The 18,665-nt window shown below is 35.7% G+C and overlaps 1 protein-coding gene across 4 annotated transcripts in view; it reads left to right on the top strand.

Annotated features, from left to right (window-relative positions):
• Nucleotides 1-18,665, top strand: part of LOC129745107 (S-adenosylmethionine decarboxylase proenzyme) — a 41,985-nt gene that overhangs the window by 7,619 nt on the left and 15,701 nt on the right. For 2 of the 4 annotated variants that reach the window (XM_055737952.1, XM_055737951.1), the window contains exon 2: nucleotides 2,517-2,603. In XM_055737952.1, the coding sequence (XP_055593927.1) occupies nucleotides 2,517-2,603 (87 nt within the window). Of the gene's footprint in view, nucleotides 1-2,516; nucleotides 2,604-14,811; nucleotides 15,084-15,143; nucleotides 15,596-18,665 lie in introns of those variants that run through there. The other 2 variants (XM_055737950.1, XM_055737949.1) reach the window with 2 other exon arrangements.

The raw sequence follows: 18,665 nt of genomic DNA, 5'->3' as shown, positions 1-18,665 counted from the left end.
ATCAACTAAAGCTTACTGACGTGTGTGAATTTTTATCAAATCAATTTTAACGATATAGCCAAATCAACCAGACATCTGGATATTTCAGCAATCGCCAGCTGAGCAGTTTTGTCTTGTTGAATCAACCTCACATGATGGCCAATTCACTTCAGATATTGATGCTGATTGAACAAAATGTTTTGCAAAATTTGACAAAAGTAGTGTAGACAAGAATGATATCATCAGCTTCTGCATTTCAACAGTTTTATATTCCTTTCACACGACGCGGACCAAATCAGAGATATCTCGTTTTTCGCTTGCCGCAAGGGTGCTAGGTTCTTTTAGAAGCATAAATCAAATGTTGTGAATTCTATAATAAAAGATTATTCTACAAAATTAAACACAACAACTTAAGTAACTCAAAGACACTAAATTTGTTCGATTCGATCCTGTGGTTTCTGAGATATACGATTTCGAATTTGGGTGTTTCCTGGTTTAGATTTCTGCAAAGTAATGATGTAGAATCCAGCAATATTTTTAAATATTTGTTTCCCTTTCTTCTCTACATGCAAGAAAATTATGTTAAGTATTTTGCAGTGTGATAGATAAGGAAGTAGGTATGACATTTTCTTATGATAACGTTTGAGTGTTTCAATGTTCATCTGTCTTTAAGTTTCAAAAACTAGAAAAAAAATGTTCAAGTTCCATATGCATACCTTCATTTTTAACGGATTTTGGTTATAAACAAAAAGTATAACCATCTCAGCATCCAAAAAAAAAAAAGTTAGCCTCAATGGTAGGGAACTCGACAGCAATAAGCTTTATCAACGCATCCGATCGTTTAGGTATGCTGCTGTATAATTAAATCCCTTCCTCGACCCTGGTTCAGCGTTCAAAAAAACACAAAACAGAGTACCTCACTAACATCATCGAATTTCGAACATTCTAGAAGCGAAACCAGATAACGAAAATCGAAACCACTGTGCAGCAACAAACTAGCAAGCTAGCTGGTTTCTTCGGTGTTGGCCAATTTCGGTCGCTCTTCTTCACCCTGTTTCTTATCAAAGCAGAAACAGAAACACGTGCATCCGGCTAAAGCAGGTTTTGTCTCGCTGAAGCAAGCACGTCCAATTTAGCACTTTTCTTGCAACTTGCACTCGGACTTGGTGTCGGGAAAGGGCCCATCAATGAGCGATGTGTGATGTGCGATGTCTTTCTTTGAGGATCTTTATTTTTTTCTTTTAAATGAGGCATTATGTTCAGTTAGTTCAACGATAATTTGAAATAGTTGTTTGATTACCTAATTGAAAGGGACACTTTTACTGGGACTACAAAAAATAACTGAAAAATGTAGGCATTGAGAATTATATATGTCATCATAAAAAGGGGCTGACAAATTTTCAAAAAAATATCAGCCCAAGGCGTATTAGTAAACAGTTTGAACAAATCGAGAAGCTAGACAATGAGATCGTGAATTTTTTCATAGTTTTAGGTAGCTACGCCGTTTTGAGAACACCTTCAATGAAAATATTTTGAATAATTTAAATTAATTTCATTCAATTTTTAAATAACTATTTTGGATTGAGGCACAGCGAATAGATTTGTGAGGCAGCAAATTTCTGGAGACAAATTTCGAGTAGCCTTCAAGCCAGACACATACTGTGTCCAAAAAACACGTTTATGCCTACGTTATTGGCATATTAGTGCTGCTTCATACGTCAGCACTTTGAATCGAAGCTTCTGGATCTTTAGACACAGTCTAATGCTTTAGCTGTTCCTGCGTGGCCCATCATATTTTCACCTGTTTTTTTTTTAAATAATTATATAACCAATCAGATGCTGCTATCTTTTTTTGAGTCAAGCTTCTCGAGTCCCAGGTCTGGCTTTGCAGAAATTGTTTTTATTTATCTTCCGCTACCATTGCCGGTTTCGTTAGTGTGTTAGTGCATCACATGTGATTTGCGGCTTTTTTCTGTTTGTTTCATGACGCTTTATTAAAATAGAAATGTGAAAGTGAAAATTTGTTTAACGACAAGAGTGTATTATGGTCGGAAAAAATTAGCTTAGTTCTCACGCTCTCTCGTTTTGTTTGTTTGCTGACGTGGGATTTGATGTTTAAGAATAGATAATATAAATGCTTCAGATGTATAAATATCATCGGTTCGCATCCTTATACTTTTCGCGAAAAATGTGCTGTATCGATGTTAAATGATGTCCTTAGTCTGTATGAGCGTTAAATTTACGTTTGAACTAAACATTTGTAAAAGAATTTGTAAACAAAACAAAATAAGTTTTATTCACAAACAATGTTGGATCCACGAAAAGACTATTTGGATTAAGTACATCTTAATCCAATACTCATTTTTCAGTTATCATTATTGTTATTCAGAACAGTTTCCCATAACCAGGCATAATTTTAATGGTGTTTTTGCCAATCTGTTTGCCTGCTGCTGGCAAATGTGTTTCGCTAGCAGTCGTTCGAAAAGTGGATCGTTTTAATACATTGCTTTTTTCTCTGTTTTTTTCACCACTTGCAGACCAATGTGGGACGCCCTGCTGAAAACAGTACGCTGTGAAATCATCAGCTTCACCAGAAACGAACAAATCGATGCCTACGTCCTGAGGTGAGTATAATGATGACTATCATCCCATTAATGTCCGTTTATTGCAACCCCCTGGCAACTTGACGTTTCCCATACAAATCGCGTGTGCCAGTTTTTTCTGGTTCTCTGGTTCTGTCAAATCGAAAATCAAGCGACTTAACATGTCGGAAGGACACATATTGAAATATATTCTCTTTCAATTGATTGAACAAATGAAAACATGATTTGAATTTAAAAATTTAAGCTCAGTTTTATGTAAAAATGATCTGTTTTCAAAAGTTTAGTCGATGGAAACGATTCACAGACGTAAATCTGTGTGTCATTTATTAGGTCTAAAACTTCTGGACTGATCAAAATAATCCACTGATATACGGCAGTTTTTTGAAACAAGTATCCCTTCCACCGAAACAATTGTAGACAATCGTACACAATAAATATAAAACAATACATTACTACAACAATCATCAAGTAATTTCATAAACTGCGATACATATGAAAATTTTAGAATGCCAAAACTTTCACATTATAGCAGAACATTTCCTGTTTTATGGAAAAACTGTTCCTTTACAATAAATGAAGAGGTAGATTATTGAATGTGTATAATAATTTCGGTTGAATCTTTTTTTCATTCATTCGAAATTTATGAATTTGCCTGATTCGCACCACATTTGATGATGTGCCCTTTCCATACGCATGACTTGAAAAGTATGTAAACAAGCAGTACACATGCGACATCTGCGATTTTGAATCAGGCACACGAAACTCGCCAGAACTGTCAAGTTGCCAGGGGGTTGGTTTATTGCCACTCTTATGGCAAAATATGCCTGTGCGCTTCAATAAAATCGCATCCAGTGGCGCTCGTAAGCTCTGAACCATAAATATGGGCTCTCTAATGTCATTCAACAATTAACTTAGGCCCCTTATGGTTCTATCGAGGACTTATACTTCGTCAAATTTAGTTCTTTTCTGGCGCTTTATGGCCAGTAAATCACTTTAACAGAGCGAGGTATTGAACTGAAAAATTTGACCCTTAATGAATATTATCGTTATTTCTCGTCAATTTTAATTTTTTTTTTGCTATTTCAGTTTCTAAAGGGTGTCCACGATGAAATTGCCACACACAAAATTGATTCGCAAAATTCGAGTTTTCATCCGATTGCCATCAAATTTTCAGGGATTGAAAAATGACTATTAAACTTCATTTTACCATTTTTCTCGTATTTTATTCACAGTCCATACGCAAATGCCAGCACATTCGCCTTAACCCCGGCCATAAAATTCTGCATAACCTGTGAATCAACCGTTTTTTGCATGTAAACCCGTACTTTCTTCAGTTCCTCGACTGCCTTCACTACCTTAGGTCGTTTAAGAAGGTGCTGCTTCCTAATCGCCCAGTTCCGGAAGGACAAAACTAAGGCTGGGCTTCGAACGTTCAAGGTACAAAAGGCCCATTATCGCGACGAGAAGCAGAACAAGTCCAAGAAAACCCGTGCCAGGAAGTTGTACCTCAGCATGCTGACGAAAGTTGAATGATGCATCATGGACGACGAAATATATGTGAAGGCCGACTCCAAACAGATCCCCGGCAACCTGTTTTTTTACGGCCAAGGATAAGTTCAGCGTTCCGGAGCATGTCCACACTCAGAAGATTTCCAAATTTGCGAAGAAATTCCTGGTTTGGCGGACTTGTTCTGCTTTTCGTCGCGATTAGGGGCCTTTTGTACCTTGAACGTTCGAAACCCAGCCTTAGTTTTGGCCTTCTGGAACTGGGCAATTATGAAGCTGCACTTTCTTAAACGGTAGTGAAGACAGTCGAGGAGCTGAAGAAAGTATGGGTTTACATTAGATTGCCCCAAATGGGAAATTAAAAAACTGTGAAATGTTATACGCTGCAGGCTAGTCCATTTTTGAAGCCCAATAACTTTTTTATCTTAACTCTTATCGAAATGCAGTCTTCGGATGAAATATTTTTTATTATTTCGGCTTTAAGAAAAACCGTTTTTGAAAGAAATAGGCCGACAGGAACCAAAGTATTTGATGAAAACTTGTTTTTCATATTTCTCCCGAGCAAAATGTCTCAAAATCCCATACAAACTTCAGGCTCGTTGAGCGACCCCTTCCCGTGTTCCTATCTGGCCCAAATTTGGCATGAGATCTTATTCTTGACCTTGGATCAATTTGAGCCTGCAGCGCATAACATTTTCAAAAGTCGGGTCATTTGGGGAACTCTAGTTTACATGCAAAAAACGGTTGATTCACAAGTTGTGCAGAATCTTATGGCCGGAGTTGAGGCCAATGTTCTGGCACTTGCGTATGGACTGTGAATAAAATACGAGAAAAATAGTAAAATGAAGTTTAATAGTCATTCTTCAATCCCTGGAAATTTGATGGCAATCGAATGAAAACTCGAATTTTGCGAATCAATTTTGTGTGTGGCAATTTCATCGTGGACCCCCTTTAAAGCATTGGTTCAAATTTTCAGAAATGTATCAAATAGGTATATGTACAGTGAAAATCCGATTTTGTCACCAGCCATGATGCATTTTAGGATGACAAATTGGGGTAAGTGACAAAATCGAAAAATTATGTAAAGACGATTTTTTATGGAATAATTAAATGAACATCGTTAACGTGTACGAATGTTTGCCAATATATTTATCAGTTTGGGCTGATGTTCCAAATCTCACTTTAGATTATATTCCCTTCTTGCGACGTATTCGGATAATGGCTTCGAAATAAGTAAAATTTAAATAGCGCTGATGTAGTCTAGTGGATAGGCGCGAGTCTGGTAACCCTGGCGTACTGGGTTCGATTCCCGGTATCGGCAAGGAAAACTTTTGGGTTGGAATCCCATAAGTTGTCTGTTAAAATGGATAGGTTATGACATCCCAATTAACCACTGGGCCCATAACCTGTTAAGGTGTACAGTTTATTATATCCCAGTTACTCACTGGGCCCATAACCTGTTGAGATTTCAGAGTAATCGAATTAAAACGCGAATTCAAACTCTTGTTTAAGGTAACTTTATTTGAGACGAACACAGAGTATAGCTTAAAACTAGATCGGTTACATTAGTGATGTTTGTATTTATTCATTCACTTTTTTCGGTGTGCCTATTTCTGATTTCAAGAACCATGAACATTTAATCCAGTTGTCCATTAGATTCCGTTCAATATTGTATCAAACATTGTATCCAATTTCGTGCAATGTTCCGTACAAGTTGTCCGTTTGATAGATGACAGCTGACAGATGAAGCCTCCACGCCACGCGCAGGGTAGTGTTGTTTGTAGAATGTCAAATAGATGTTGTGTGCAATTCACTCGACTTGCATATAATCGCTAGTTCCCGAGTGAAATGATTTCTCAACATTGCCGACGAGATGCTTGGGGAGTAAATAGAGGCCAGTCTCGAACCCACCCTTGTCCTTTTTCCAACTGGTATTAGGAGGGGTTGATTTATTATCTTGAACTGCATTCTGTCCATATCCAGCCGGAATGGATATAATGAAGTGCATGATGGCCTAACCAACCATGATCGCTTACTATTCTACGCTGCCTACTCTAAACTTTAAAATGTTCTTCTCCAAAAACTATCTTTAATTTGCATTTCCAGCGTCAGCTCCCCAAGCTATTCAAACGCCACAAAAAAAAAGAAATAAGTAAAATTTTAAGAAATGTAGAACACGTTCTTTTTTTCCAATGTTTAGATATTTTTGTCGATTTCCTACAAATTTTATAGCAATGAAATGGGAACAAAACCCGTTAAAACCCCTAAACCTCCCTGTGAAACAATCAATTGCCTCGCATTTACTCTCGCTCTACATATGACGTGAAAACAAGTTTAAAAAAAACTATCAAATGTTCATGAGTCATTTTAAGGCATGATTTGCACTATCAGAAGATGTCATGTCACATCATACCATACAACCTTACAATGTGGTTAAATTTTATTGACTGCGCAAAACGAACGTGCACCATCTTTCCATTAGAAAAAGATATTTTTCTGAGGTTCTAGCAAACAATTTTAGCAGAAGGAGTAACTCGATACCCTGATGCGATGCTTCTATATCTTCTATATCTTATAGCTGTAAACAAACTTCTATAAGATGACGGATGTGCAAAAATGGATATGACAAGCCAGCAGTGGCATTGCCAACCATTGGGATCTTGAATATTTTCAATTTTTGCACACAACTTTCGTTTGGTGTTTGTACAATTTTAATCGTTAATTAAATTTTTGAAGAACAAAAAATAAAAAAATACTTTTGGAAGATTGCTGATCAAGAAAACGAAGAAAAGAAATCACTTATACTTCATATTAACACATTGCGAACCAAATATAAGATATTTCGTGATTTCGCTTGCTGCTTTGCTGTGCTACACTAAGAAGCATAAATCAATTGATATAAATTAAAAACTAAAACTATGTTCGATAAAATTAAAACAAAAACGTTCGATAACTTGAAGAAACTTCTTTGTTGAATTTGGCCCAGTAGTTTCGGAGATATATATTGCGAAGTTTTGTTGTTTCTCGCCAACAATTTCTTCGAGGTCCTTAATGTGTTAGGATTTAAAAAATTACAAAAAAAAAAATGTATCAAGATAAGCAAACGATTCAGAACTAAATTATTTTACGATAAGTTTTCGTTCATTTATTATGTTACAGCTTACAGCCTATGGTATTGCTGGAAGCTTCTAGAAAAAATGATTCACACAACACAATTCCTCCAGTTAAGCTTCTGTTATCTCGTTTAATCTATGAGCTACAAATGGGAGCATCGAGACTTAGAAAAGGAAGACTTCAAATGAACCAATGTCTTTGAACCGAGTCCGGCAAACGCTATCATGCCTATTTCATTGAGTGAGACTCTTTGACCACGCTTCCCAAACCTACACCAAACTTATTGCATAATCGACAAGGTCTTCGGACCAGATTAGAATGCTTATCAACAACTCGCGAATGTTCTAGAACGAATAACGAATTCAGACAGACAGAAGTTAGACAATAACAGACGGCGCCAGGAAAGGATTTTTTTTATTTTAATTAAAAATAACTATATTTAGTACCAAACTTATTAGCTTAGAAGTTCTGTAAGTTATATTTTTTAAGCGATTGTTTATCCCATTATTACATTAACATCTGAATAATCAAAATAATGTTTGTTTTGTGAATGGAAAAGCATCAGTTGATATTAGAAGATTTAATTCTTTGAACTCTGTGAACCTGTGCAAACTACATGACCAACATCAAATCTTTTTAACGTTTACTTAACAACGATCGGCGTTACGATGTTCATTAAACGTCACATTATCACAAAAAAAGAAGCGATAATTATTTGGCAACAGCTGAGAGAATGATTCACAGTCGAATTCATTGACAGCTCGAGATGGTGATAACTACCAGGAAACACCACAACGTAATTTTTGGAAGCCTTAAATCCTTGACCTTACCTCGGTTCGAGATAACCTATGCCATGGAACTTTCTTCCTAGCACGTGGTTCTTGTTGTGACTGATGAACTGTTCTTTATAAGAGTTTGGCTTTAAAATGGTTTCCGCGTGTGAAGATGATTGGCGTAATTCAGTTTTTTTCGCATCTTCCTAGAAAAGCCCTGTTCTTCAGAAAAAATCCATTTGCTTCGGCCATTATTGCTTCCTTGAATACTTCTCAAAGTATTCTGTTTCCGATTCGTTGATAAAATGCTCTACGTTTGATAACCACCCAAATTCTTTATTTGTTCTGGAACAGTCGCGCCTCCTAGAATATCAGCGTAGTTATTGATAAGCCTAAGTTAAGTTTCGTAAAATTTGTCCATGTGAAATAACCATGACAGCCTTTTCCAGACTGCCAGACATTTGTTCATATGTACATTTAAAGCGTTTTTTCTATAGTTTTGGATGCTCCCATTCTAAACATCAAATTATACGAGATGGAGAAATGTTCTGTTAGAAGATAATAGTCGTTTATGAGCCAAGGCATCAGAAACATATTACTACTAGAACCTCAGGAAAATATCGCTTTCTTATGGATAACAGTGTCATGGTTCTACAAATAACAATAATAAAAAAAATTCTCCACCAGTGTGAGCTCATCACCCGAGCCTTGGAATGAAAAATAAGTGATTACAAAAAGTGAGCTCATAGGTGTCTACCTTCGATACAAACTATGCCTTATGTTGAATCACCGTTACGAAATACATGATGAAATAAGAAGATAATTCCAAACAAACGAACAACGAATTATTTTGATTTATTTCAATCAGTTCGACAAGTAATACAGGATGAATAATTGGTTTTCCTTTCTAAAGCTTTCAAAGGTGGCTTCGGAGTGAATAATCGAATGATGAAAAATACTATCGTGTGTTAGCAGTTTCACTAGAAATCGGAAGGTATTTTGTCTTAGGGTGACCAAAAGCCAACTATTTATTTAATCTCTGATTTTATAACTCAAAAAAAATGTGTAGCACATTTTCATTTTTGAAATGTCGATAATGTTATCCATTATTATAATTTGAAAGCGCTCTACACTGTTTTGAGGTCTTGTTTTCCTTCAAAGCTGTTAATGGTACACTATCAGAACACAGCAGGTTAGTTCTAGAGTTTGTTTCGATTAGGTTGTATGAGCCACTAGATTTGTTTTGGCTGACATACAAATAATTTGTTATTTGTTTTGGCCTTATCTTTCGTCCTTTATCCGGCTCAGCTATTACACAGGTTAAAAGGACGGATTGGCGAGACGATATAAAATGGTGTTTTTGAGTTCGATTCTCGTTTCCCACGGCAATTTTTTTTGTTTTCTTCCCAGCAAATATTTTTGTGCAACAACTTTCTTATACGTTTCATATACATCATAAAATGATGGTATGAAGCTCACACAAACAGCATTTACCTACCAAAGTGGAGGCAATATAGATACATATTTTCTGAAGCGATATCTGGACGATATCCGACATCTTGTTCGTACATACTAAATGAATTCAAGAGAGCGCAAATCTGGTCGAAAGTCTGACATTCGAAATTATCGCGGAATAGCCATTATCTCTTGCATTCCCAAGCTTTTTGAAGCAATTATAAACGAAATTTTTTTTCCCCAAATTAAGAACCGAATAACTGACAGGAAATATGGCTTTTTCAAAGGCCGTTCAACATCAACTAATTTAATTGAATTTATACAAACTTTAGTAAGGCATTTGATCGCATAGGCATACCAATGCTTCTTTTCAAATTACAAAAAGTTAGAATAAAATCTAAACTCCTGAAATGGCTTGAATCATACCTAACGAATCGCCAACAACTATTGAAGTCACTTCAGGAGTTCCGCAAGGATCTCATTTAGGACCCCTACTTTTCATACTTTATGTAAACGTCATTTTCTTTATTCTTAAAAATCTCAAAATGCTCATTTATGTCGACGACATGAAGCTCTATTTGGTAATAAGAAATGAAGGAGACATCAGCATATTCCAGAATGAAATTCACATTTTCTACCTGTGGTGCAAAAAAAGCCTTCTGAAGCTCAATGTCAAAAAATGCAATTTTTTTTGCTTTAATTTTCAAGACCCATATACAATAAAAACACTATATATTGCCTATGTAAGGTCTTTACTGGAATATTGCAGTGTTGTTTGGTCCCCATATTCAATTTCATACGAAGGAAGAATAGAATCAGTACAAAAGCTATTTCTAAGATATGCCCTTCGTAAATTAGGTTGGACATCATTCCACTTTCATCATATAAAGCGCGCTGCATGCTCATTGAAATACAAACACTAAAAGAACGCCGCGAATTTGCAATGGTTTCATTTGTAAACGATATCGTTTCGCAGCGTATAGACTCAAAAGAACTTCTATCAAAATTAAACTTTTATGCACCTTCTCGGCAACTCCGAAATAGAAATTTATTTTTCATTAATCGCTATCGCACAAACAACGCGAAAAACGGGCCAATAAATCGCATGATGGCCTCTTACAATCAACACTGCGAAACCATTGACTTTACAATGTCTCGGCAAAAACTCAAACAATATTTTAATCGAAGAAATCTAAACTCTTAAGAAAAATTGTAAAGCAGACACTGCTTAAACCTATTCTTAAGGAAATGCATATGTATGAAACTACTAGTCTACGTTACGGTTGACGAATAAATAAATAAACTTAACTCTTAAAGCATGCAAACCGTTGCCAGCGACAATATTCGATGCATCTCTTATTGGTCAATTCTTTCAAATACACCATCCGATTTTTATCAATCTGATTGCACAAGGCGGTTTTCTCACTTGAAGCCGCGCAGGAGAATAACCGGCGTCAGAATCTTCAAACAGGGCGGAATTTTTATCATACCTGTTTTAATCCGACTTCAAGTAACCAATTTTACGATTGCTACTTATTTGGTAGAAATTGCGATTCGCAGCAACGACTTGAGCTATCATTTCCAATGCGATTTCATGTTTGCTTGGTTGTTTCTGGGATGAATTATTCAATGAGATGAAAATCTCATAAAATGTTTTCTTGTTTCGCAACGCATTTTTGGCATAAGATTCCGGTCAACCTAGTCCAAATTGGCGAGAGTTTCGTTTGACGCCACCCATCCAGGGGCGGTCCTAGCGTTGGCTCTTGTGGGGGGTGATTTTTTCCAAATTTTCAAAAATCAGCCAATAAGTAAATATTTGGCGAAAAAACGTTTATTTTGATTTGAAAAACAGAGTGGAGGATGGAGGAAGGGGGGGGGGGGGTTGGGGGAGGCGATGGGTTTGCAGTTGCAAATAAGACTTGTATTTTGTAGGTTTGTAGTTTGAAAAATTTGAAATTAAAGAAAAATAGTGGAAACTTTTAACAAATTTCCTTAATATACTCATTTCGATAACCTTTTATAAAACAATCTGCGAATCTTAGATGTTCACAGCGAAAAAGTATTGATAAAAAGATAATTTCCGTAATTTTTAAATTTGGCAGTTTAAAAATTATAACTTTCAGAATTCTTGGAAGAATTATCCGATAGAGGTAAATGTCATTTCACAAATGAAAATTAAACACACATTTCGTAGAAGAAAAAGTAAAAAAAAATCTTCAAGTTATCCACAATATTTTTACTGGGAATCTTCATATCAGGGTAAGACCTTCACAAAAATTTTAATGATCCTCATTTTGCGACGATTGTTAATAATTGCTATGAACTAAAAACTGAATATTTAATTATTTTTCTGGAGTATTTTGCTGAACTGTTGATCGAAAGTATCGAATTATTATTAATTCTTGTTCATATTCCTCAATCTTTAAATATAAATTCAATTTTAAATAAGATCATCAAAACCATATACTTAGGTATGAAGCTTTTGGAACTTCACATTTATTTGTTTATTCTTGAATTTCAAGTTCGCATACAAGATTTTTAATTTAGTTGGAACTGAATCCAAAGAAAAAGTAACTAATTTGCAACGAATTATTTATGAAAAAAGTGAAAAGTCGTATGTTTTTTCATGCTCTCAATATTTTCAATTTTTTTTTGTAATGTTTGTATTAAATTATAACATATTGAATAAAGAGTAAATTTCTGAAAATTAATACTATTTCAATATTTCAGTGAAATTCATATCAATTGCAATTGAAATAACCTTCAGATTCAGAGTGGATTTTTTAACCTGAATTATTAAGCTGGATTTAAACTCAAAATTTTAAATACTATTGTACGGCGATATATTTGGTGTGAGTCCTGAAATCCAGCCTCGTAGGTCAAAAATTAGAAAAAAAAAGTCTTCCGAATGTTCAACTTGAGCGATTGCCTTGCTTCCGAGAAAATAGTCGGGGATGACGGAAGAGTTTTATCTCACCTGGGAAAAATTAAAACATAGGCAAATTTTTGGAGCCTATATTTTAAAAACTGATTTTGTAAAGAAATTTCTGCCTCGATTTCAGATTTTATCCATTACCTCTAGTTTCAGAAGTAGTATTTTCAGTATTTTTCGAAAATTGAATAGATATCATTAGAAATGTACCGAATAATGCGAAAGGCCGAATACCAAGTATTGGCCCTTTTCAAGTATTCGGCGAAACGAATATTCAGAACATGAAAAATCGTAAATAAGCTTAAAATGTGTTCAAAAGTACCGTCTGCATCACCGAATTTTCTGCAAAAATACCATTGTGAGTGATATTTTAAAAAGTGATGATAGAATTGATGAAAATATATTTCACTCTTTGCATAGAAAACTGATCAAATGAGGTGAAAACACAAATTTTGTTCGTGCTTTGTATAGAATTTGAAGCATAACTGATATCATGTTTCAACCAATAATCTAAGTTTCAAATTTTTAATGTAATTTTTTATTACCATAAAATCCCCATAATTGAAATTTATTTTTTAATTTTAATCATTATTTCGTCTCAGAACAACTTTATCGTAACCATTCCTTACTAAATAAACTTAATTTTGAAAGTTTCAAATTAAAGAATGGATTATTTTTATAAAAACTATTGATCATTATTAAAATTGTTTAATTGTGATAACGGCTCAAAATGTATGAGGCCCTTCGAGCCAAAGAGGTATAGTGCATAAAAGCAAATGAAAGACGTAAAATATCACAGTAAATAAGCCTTGAAAAGAAAAACAATTAATTTATTTAAAAAAAAACAAATTTATTACGAGAAAACACATTTTTAATTTGATGTGTTTGGCCATTTTCCATATATTTGCCTAAAATTTATATTTCTTTTTCAAACGTAAAAGTATGTAAATGAAAATTCCAAATATCTGAAAAATTACCAAATATAGTTTGAATTATAAAAAATCGTTTTTTATCAAAAAATCAAAATCGACCATTTTTGCAACGTCGCGGCAAATACAATCAAAGCTATTTTTTCACAAACGTTCCTAAATAGAAAAAATATTTTTAAAAAAATCTGAAATTTATATGTATCTGTTTAATTTAAATTGTCTAGACCGTTTCGATATCTTAAATTCAGAATAAATATAGGCTTTTGAGAATCTCAAATTGAGACGCATGTAAAATAGGAGCTTGCAGTGAAAAATAAACCAAGAAATGGAAATGTAGTATTAGATGTAGGCAACAAAAATCGAATCTGTTCAGGTGGACATCTGGGGGAGGGGGGTGGGAGTTGCCAAATGTCCATACTTGTGCACGAAGAGGGAGAAGGGAGTAAAAATCTCATTTTTCCGTCCACGTGGTATCTGAACGGCCCCAAAGGCAATTTAACACCTGAAGGCTCAAGTCATTTTTACTTCTTAAAAGGATCGAGATATGTTGATCCATCGAACATGGAGCTAAACCGATCTGCAATAACTTGTAAGATAACAAAGTCATGGTCGAAACAAGTTTGCAGGTATTTATTGAACAGACCGACTAAATATTTGGTGAACATTATCAAAAAATGATCAAACTATAGCTAAAGTCTAAACGAAGTTAGTCTGAAAAAAAAAAAACATTTTCACTAAATATCCAAAAAGCGAATAAAACTTATAAGCATAAAAGATAACTTATCCGATTAGCAATACGTTGTTTGATGACAGAGATACCTAAATACGCACGAAATTAAATTGCATGTTTCGCATGATCCTAAGCTTTTGTCAATACACCATACTGAGGGGTGAGCCCAAACTTTTGATCGATAACTTAAGTAGCCATTTTATCTGTTTAAAGCGCTATGCAAATTTTTAGCACAAAATTTAAAAAAAAAAATGCGTTGTTACATTTATGGAAAAAGATCCAAATGCAACTCGAGTGTTTAAATTCGTTCCACTCAATCCTGAATTGATCGGGTTGAAATATAAAGTACGATTTTTTGGAAATTTTCCAAATAGCCAAGTTTAAGTCATATTTTGTTAACATATACATTTTGCCAAAACATACAAAAAAGGTTTTGATCATCGACTTTAGAATGAGATCAAAAGAAATGCACTATATCATGACTGAAATATGACCAAACAAATTGTTACGTTTGAATTTATTCGATAATTTTCAAAGTTAATTTGATATGATATAAGCAGTATGGCAACACTTTTTTCCCAAAAAATACTCACCCTGGCATTAAAAATGTTTGAACGTTCAACTGAAACAGGAAAAACCCGTTCTGAAAAATTTAAAAAGAAAATCGACAAATCAGATGGAAATTGGTCCGAATTCAGACGAAACTCGCTTGCAAATTCCCCACTGGGAACTCCGATGTTTTTTTTCTCAAAAGTTGGCGACGTTGGAAAGTCGTCTGTCAAAATCCCGTCAAAAAAATCATTCTTTCGGAAGTTCCGGTGCTGAGGCGGTGGGAGCGCTACGGCGAACTGCGGAAAGAGCCACCGGATCGCAGTCTAATTCCCGGGTGGGAAAGAATCCCTCGAGCAACCAGTCGGCGAAGGAGGAATCCTGACCACAAAGTCCGGCCGCACAAGTTGCAGCAAACCGGCTGTGACTTCTGGGAACCGAAGAGAAAACGGAACCGCAGCTTGCGCCGAGTCCGGCAGATTTCTAAGAGCAACCGGAAGAGGGGTCTAAATCGTGAGTACGACTAAATTTCATACTCCCTCACAAAAGCTAAACCAGAGCTCTCACCGCTAGGACCCCTTTTTTGATTACCCCCTCACCACATTTCACGTGAGCTCGAATTTCGCACCGGCACAACCAGCGCCGTCACAGTGGCATTTCGTTTCGAGCAGCAGCTGCGGCCATACCGTTGGATCCAGGACACGTCACTAGCATCGACAGCAGGCGCGGGATTAAATGCGCATCGTGCACGACCGCATTCGCAGGTTAAGCTGGGCAATGAACCGATTCTATGGAACTACAAACGGGTGGTTGCACAGGCGGAAGCATTCGTCTGGCGAGTCGGCAAGAAGGCTCCGAACAGGAAGAGGCAGATGTAGAATTCCGGATCAGCATGCGACGTGGCAACTCCGGATCAAGTGCCAGTTTGCCCGTGACGTCATCGGAAGAAACGGCTGCGACCAAGATGCATCGCAATCTTTGAGAGTGTGTCGTTTTGTTGTGAACGCCCCAGAGGCCATGAAAACGTGAGTACTCACAAGCAAAACGAGAAATGGGAAAGGTTGCACAATATAAACAAAATTTAAAATGAATGATCTTTATTTATTGGGCTACCGAAAGCCGAAAATCATTTGTTACAAAATTTTCTTGTTTTTGAGGGGGTAATCCCAAACTTATGGCCGGTAGCGTTACAGGGAATTGCATGTTACAGCTGTTTTAGTTTGGCGGACCAAATTTAATCAATTTTGAGCTATTAAGTGATTAATAAATACTATTATTGAACAAACACCCCCACGGAGTGGAAAAATTTGAGAATTCGAAAGTACACCTACTAGGAAAAGTTCTTAGTTTTTATATAAAATCCAGCGTTTGGGAGTATTTCGTAACGGTTTTTTGCCGCTCACCCCGATCACCCCCCCCCATAGGACCGCGCCTGCACCCATCAGATTTTCTACAGTCACCTTATCCACTTTCTTCGGCGCAGAACGCCAGTTTGCTTTGAACTGCTCCTCGCTGCTTACAGTTGTTTGGGTCTTTTTATTGATTTGCTTAACTTTTGTTTAATATTTTTCGATTGGGAGAAGTTCTGGAGTGTTGGGCACAACCTGAATGTTGTTAGCGACATACCATTCCTTGACTGTTCAATGGATAGGATAATGGAAGGATGCCAAATCCGGCCAAAACAGCACAGGCAAGTCATGTTTCTTCAGGAAAGGCACCAAACGCTTTTGAAGACACTTTTTCCTGGTTGACGGTCCCGGCTGCAACAAAATGTCGCTTTTCAAGCTCTAGGTACAGATAGCTTCCCAAACGAGACATAACTTCGATAGTTTAATATGCTTGAAAATGTCTGCCACCTTTCCCCATCCGGTTGCTGTATTAAATTCTTGTCCCGGAAGCTGTCTGAAGTCTGCCTTGGCATGTATTTCGTCGTCCATTACCACGCAATCAAACTTTGTAAACAATGTCGTATACAGCTTCCGAGCACTTGTTTTTGCCATAAGGTTTTGCTTTTCATTGCGATTAGCAGTCACTACCTACCTTCTTATAAGTCGATAATTCGGATCGTTTTTAAGCTTCATGCACGGTTGTAGACGATATTTCCAACTTATTGGCGACATCCCGAACGGAGAAATAGGAGAAATATCTACAAGTCAAAGCTTCTCTCCTAAAGGTCACTGTACTACTACATTTCCTACTTCGAGTGTCATCTTCTACATACATACCCAGATTTTTAGCCAAATCAACCAATATTTTAATTAATTCAATTTAAAAAAAATTAAAAAAAAATTACGCAACATTTTTGCAAATATTTGACAACTTATCAGACTATTGAGAGGCAAACGACACACGTTCTTCTTGTAGACCAACGTCCAAGGAATGGAGCAGATATTCGCTTTTTCAAGTTGTAGTCTCTAGAAGAGTCTGAAGGCTTCTCAGATTTACCTTTCAACTTTTAAACGAAAGGCTTTTGTCTAAATTATAGAAGATCTCAAAATCGAAAATAATTGAAAATATTTTGGATTACCGTATTTATCCCTTTTTTAAGTCGTACCAAAATATTTTGAAGGTATACATTACCTATGGTTGAGTGAACTTAGTTGAAAAAATAATTTGGACATTTCCATAAACATCCAAAATTATAACCCACATTTCTAATTTTTTTTGTTGATTTCTAGAAAATGAAGCAACGGGACAAAAGTATACGCTTAGTAGCGAGAAAGATTCATAGCTGTCATTAACATTAATGAAAGCCGATGGTTAAATTTCACTTATCTACACGTAGATACTTGTTGACAAAGTTGCAGGTGATACACCTCCCAAGTAACACAGATTATGCCAACTAGCATTAGGAAGTTTTATTATGGTTTAATTATGGCATTTTTTTGTGCAGCTCGTTTTATGACGGTTTTATTATGGTCATGCAGAATGCTTATAATTTTTTTTCGACCATATGTTTTCAGATGGTTTTGAAAACGCTAATAAAACTTTTATTAAACATACTGTTTTAGTTATTTTGAAAGAGTTATGAATGCTCTTTTTAAACTATAATAAAACACAAACTTAGAAGTTTGCTCCAAGCTTTCTTTTGCATGTTCTATAATAGCACTCAGTGCATGATTATTAAACCGTCATAAAACTTAGTGACAGTTCTCGATCAAGATGTCAAAACAGGACACGCTCAGATTAGATAGCACATATTTGAATTGGAACTCCCATTTTTACACATTTTTGGTAAGTTATGCGTGTTGGTTTTGAGTTAAAATTAAAAAAATACATCTTTGAAAACTTGAAATCACCGAAAGTGGTATGAATATCTTTACAATATGAGTATTGAGTGAAATGGACCAAATAGTAGGAAAAAAATTGTTGCTTGACGCCATCATTAATTCAAGAAGGCGGCTTCCGCTTTTATTTTCAAAGCTGTAAATTACTGGAAATATCGTGAAACCTTCACAATATGGTTATTAGGTGAAAGTAATAAACGAGTAGAAGTCAAATTTCGTTGCCCGTCGCCATCTTAAATCCAAGATGGCGGCTACCACTCTACTTGAAAATACTGTAAAGGACTGAAAATCGCATAAAACCTATATTATAGGGGTATAAGTTGAAAGAAATCAACCGGTAGAAGTTGAATTTCGCTATCTGACGCCATCTTGAAATCCAAGATGGCGGCTTCCGCTAAACTTTAAAATGTAGTGAATGACTTAAAATGACATGAAACCCAAATTGGTAGTGGGTGAAAGGGCTTAACGAGTAGAAGTCGAATATTGCTATCTTACGCCATCTTGAAATCCAAGATGGCAGCTTTCTATAAACTTTAAAAATGCTCTAAATCATTGAATATCGCATGAAACCTCCAAAATATGGGTGTTTGTCAATTGGGATAAGCTATAAAAAGTTTATTTTTGAATTCTGACGCTATCTTGAAATCCAAGATGGTGGCTTCAGCTGAACTTAAAAATACTGTAAATGAATGAAAATAGCATGAAACTCCCAAATATATTGTATTGGGTGCTAAGGCTAAATGAAAGAAGTCAAATATCTCTTTTCGCGTTTCTCTGAAAATCTGTAAGTGACTGAAAATCCCACGAA

Source organism: Uranotaenia lowii, chromosome 2, assembly GCF_029784155.1.
Source record: "Uranotaenia lowii strain MFRU-FL chromosome 2, ASM2978415v1, whole genome shotgun sequence".
Taxonomy (NCBI): domain Eukaryota; kingdom Metazoa; phylum Arthropoda; class Insecta; order Diptera; family Culicidae; genus Uranotaenia; species Uranotaenia lowii.
This window is presented reverse-complemented; position numbering and strand designations above follow the sequence as displayed.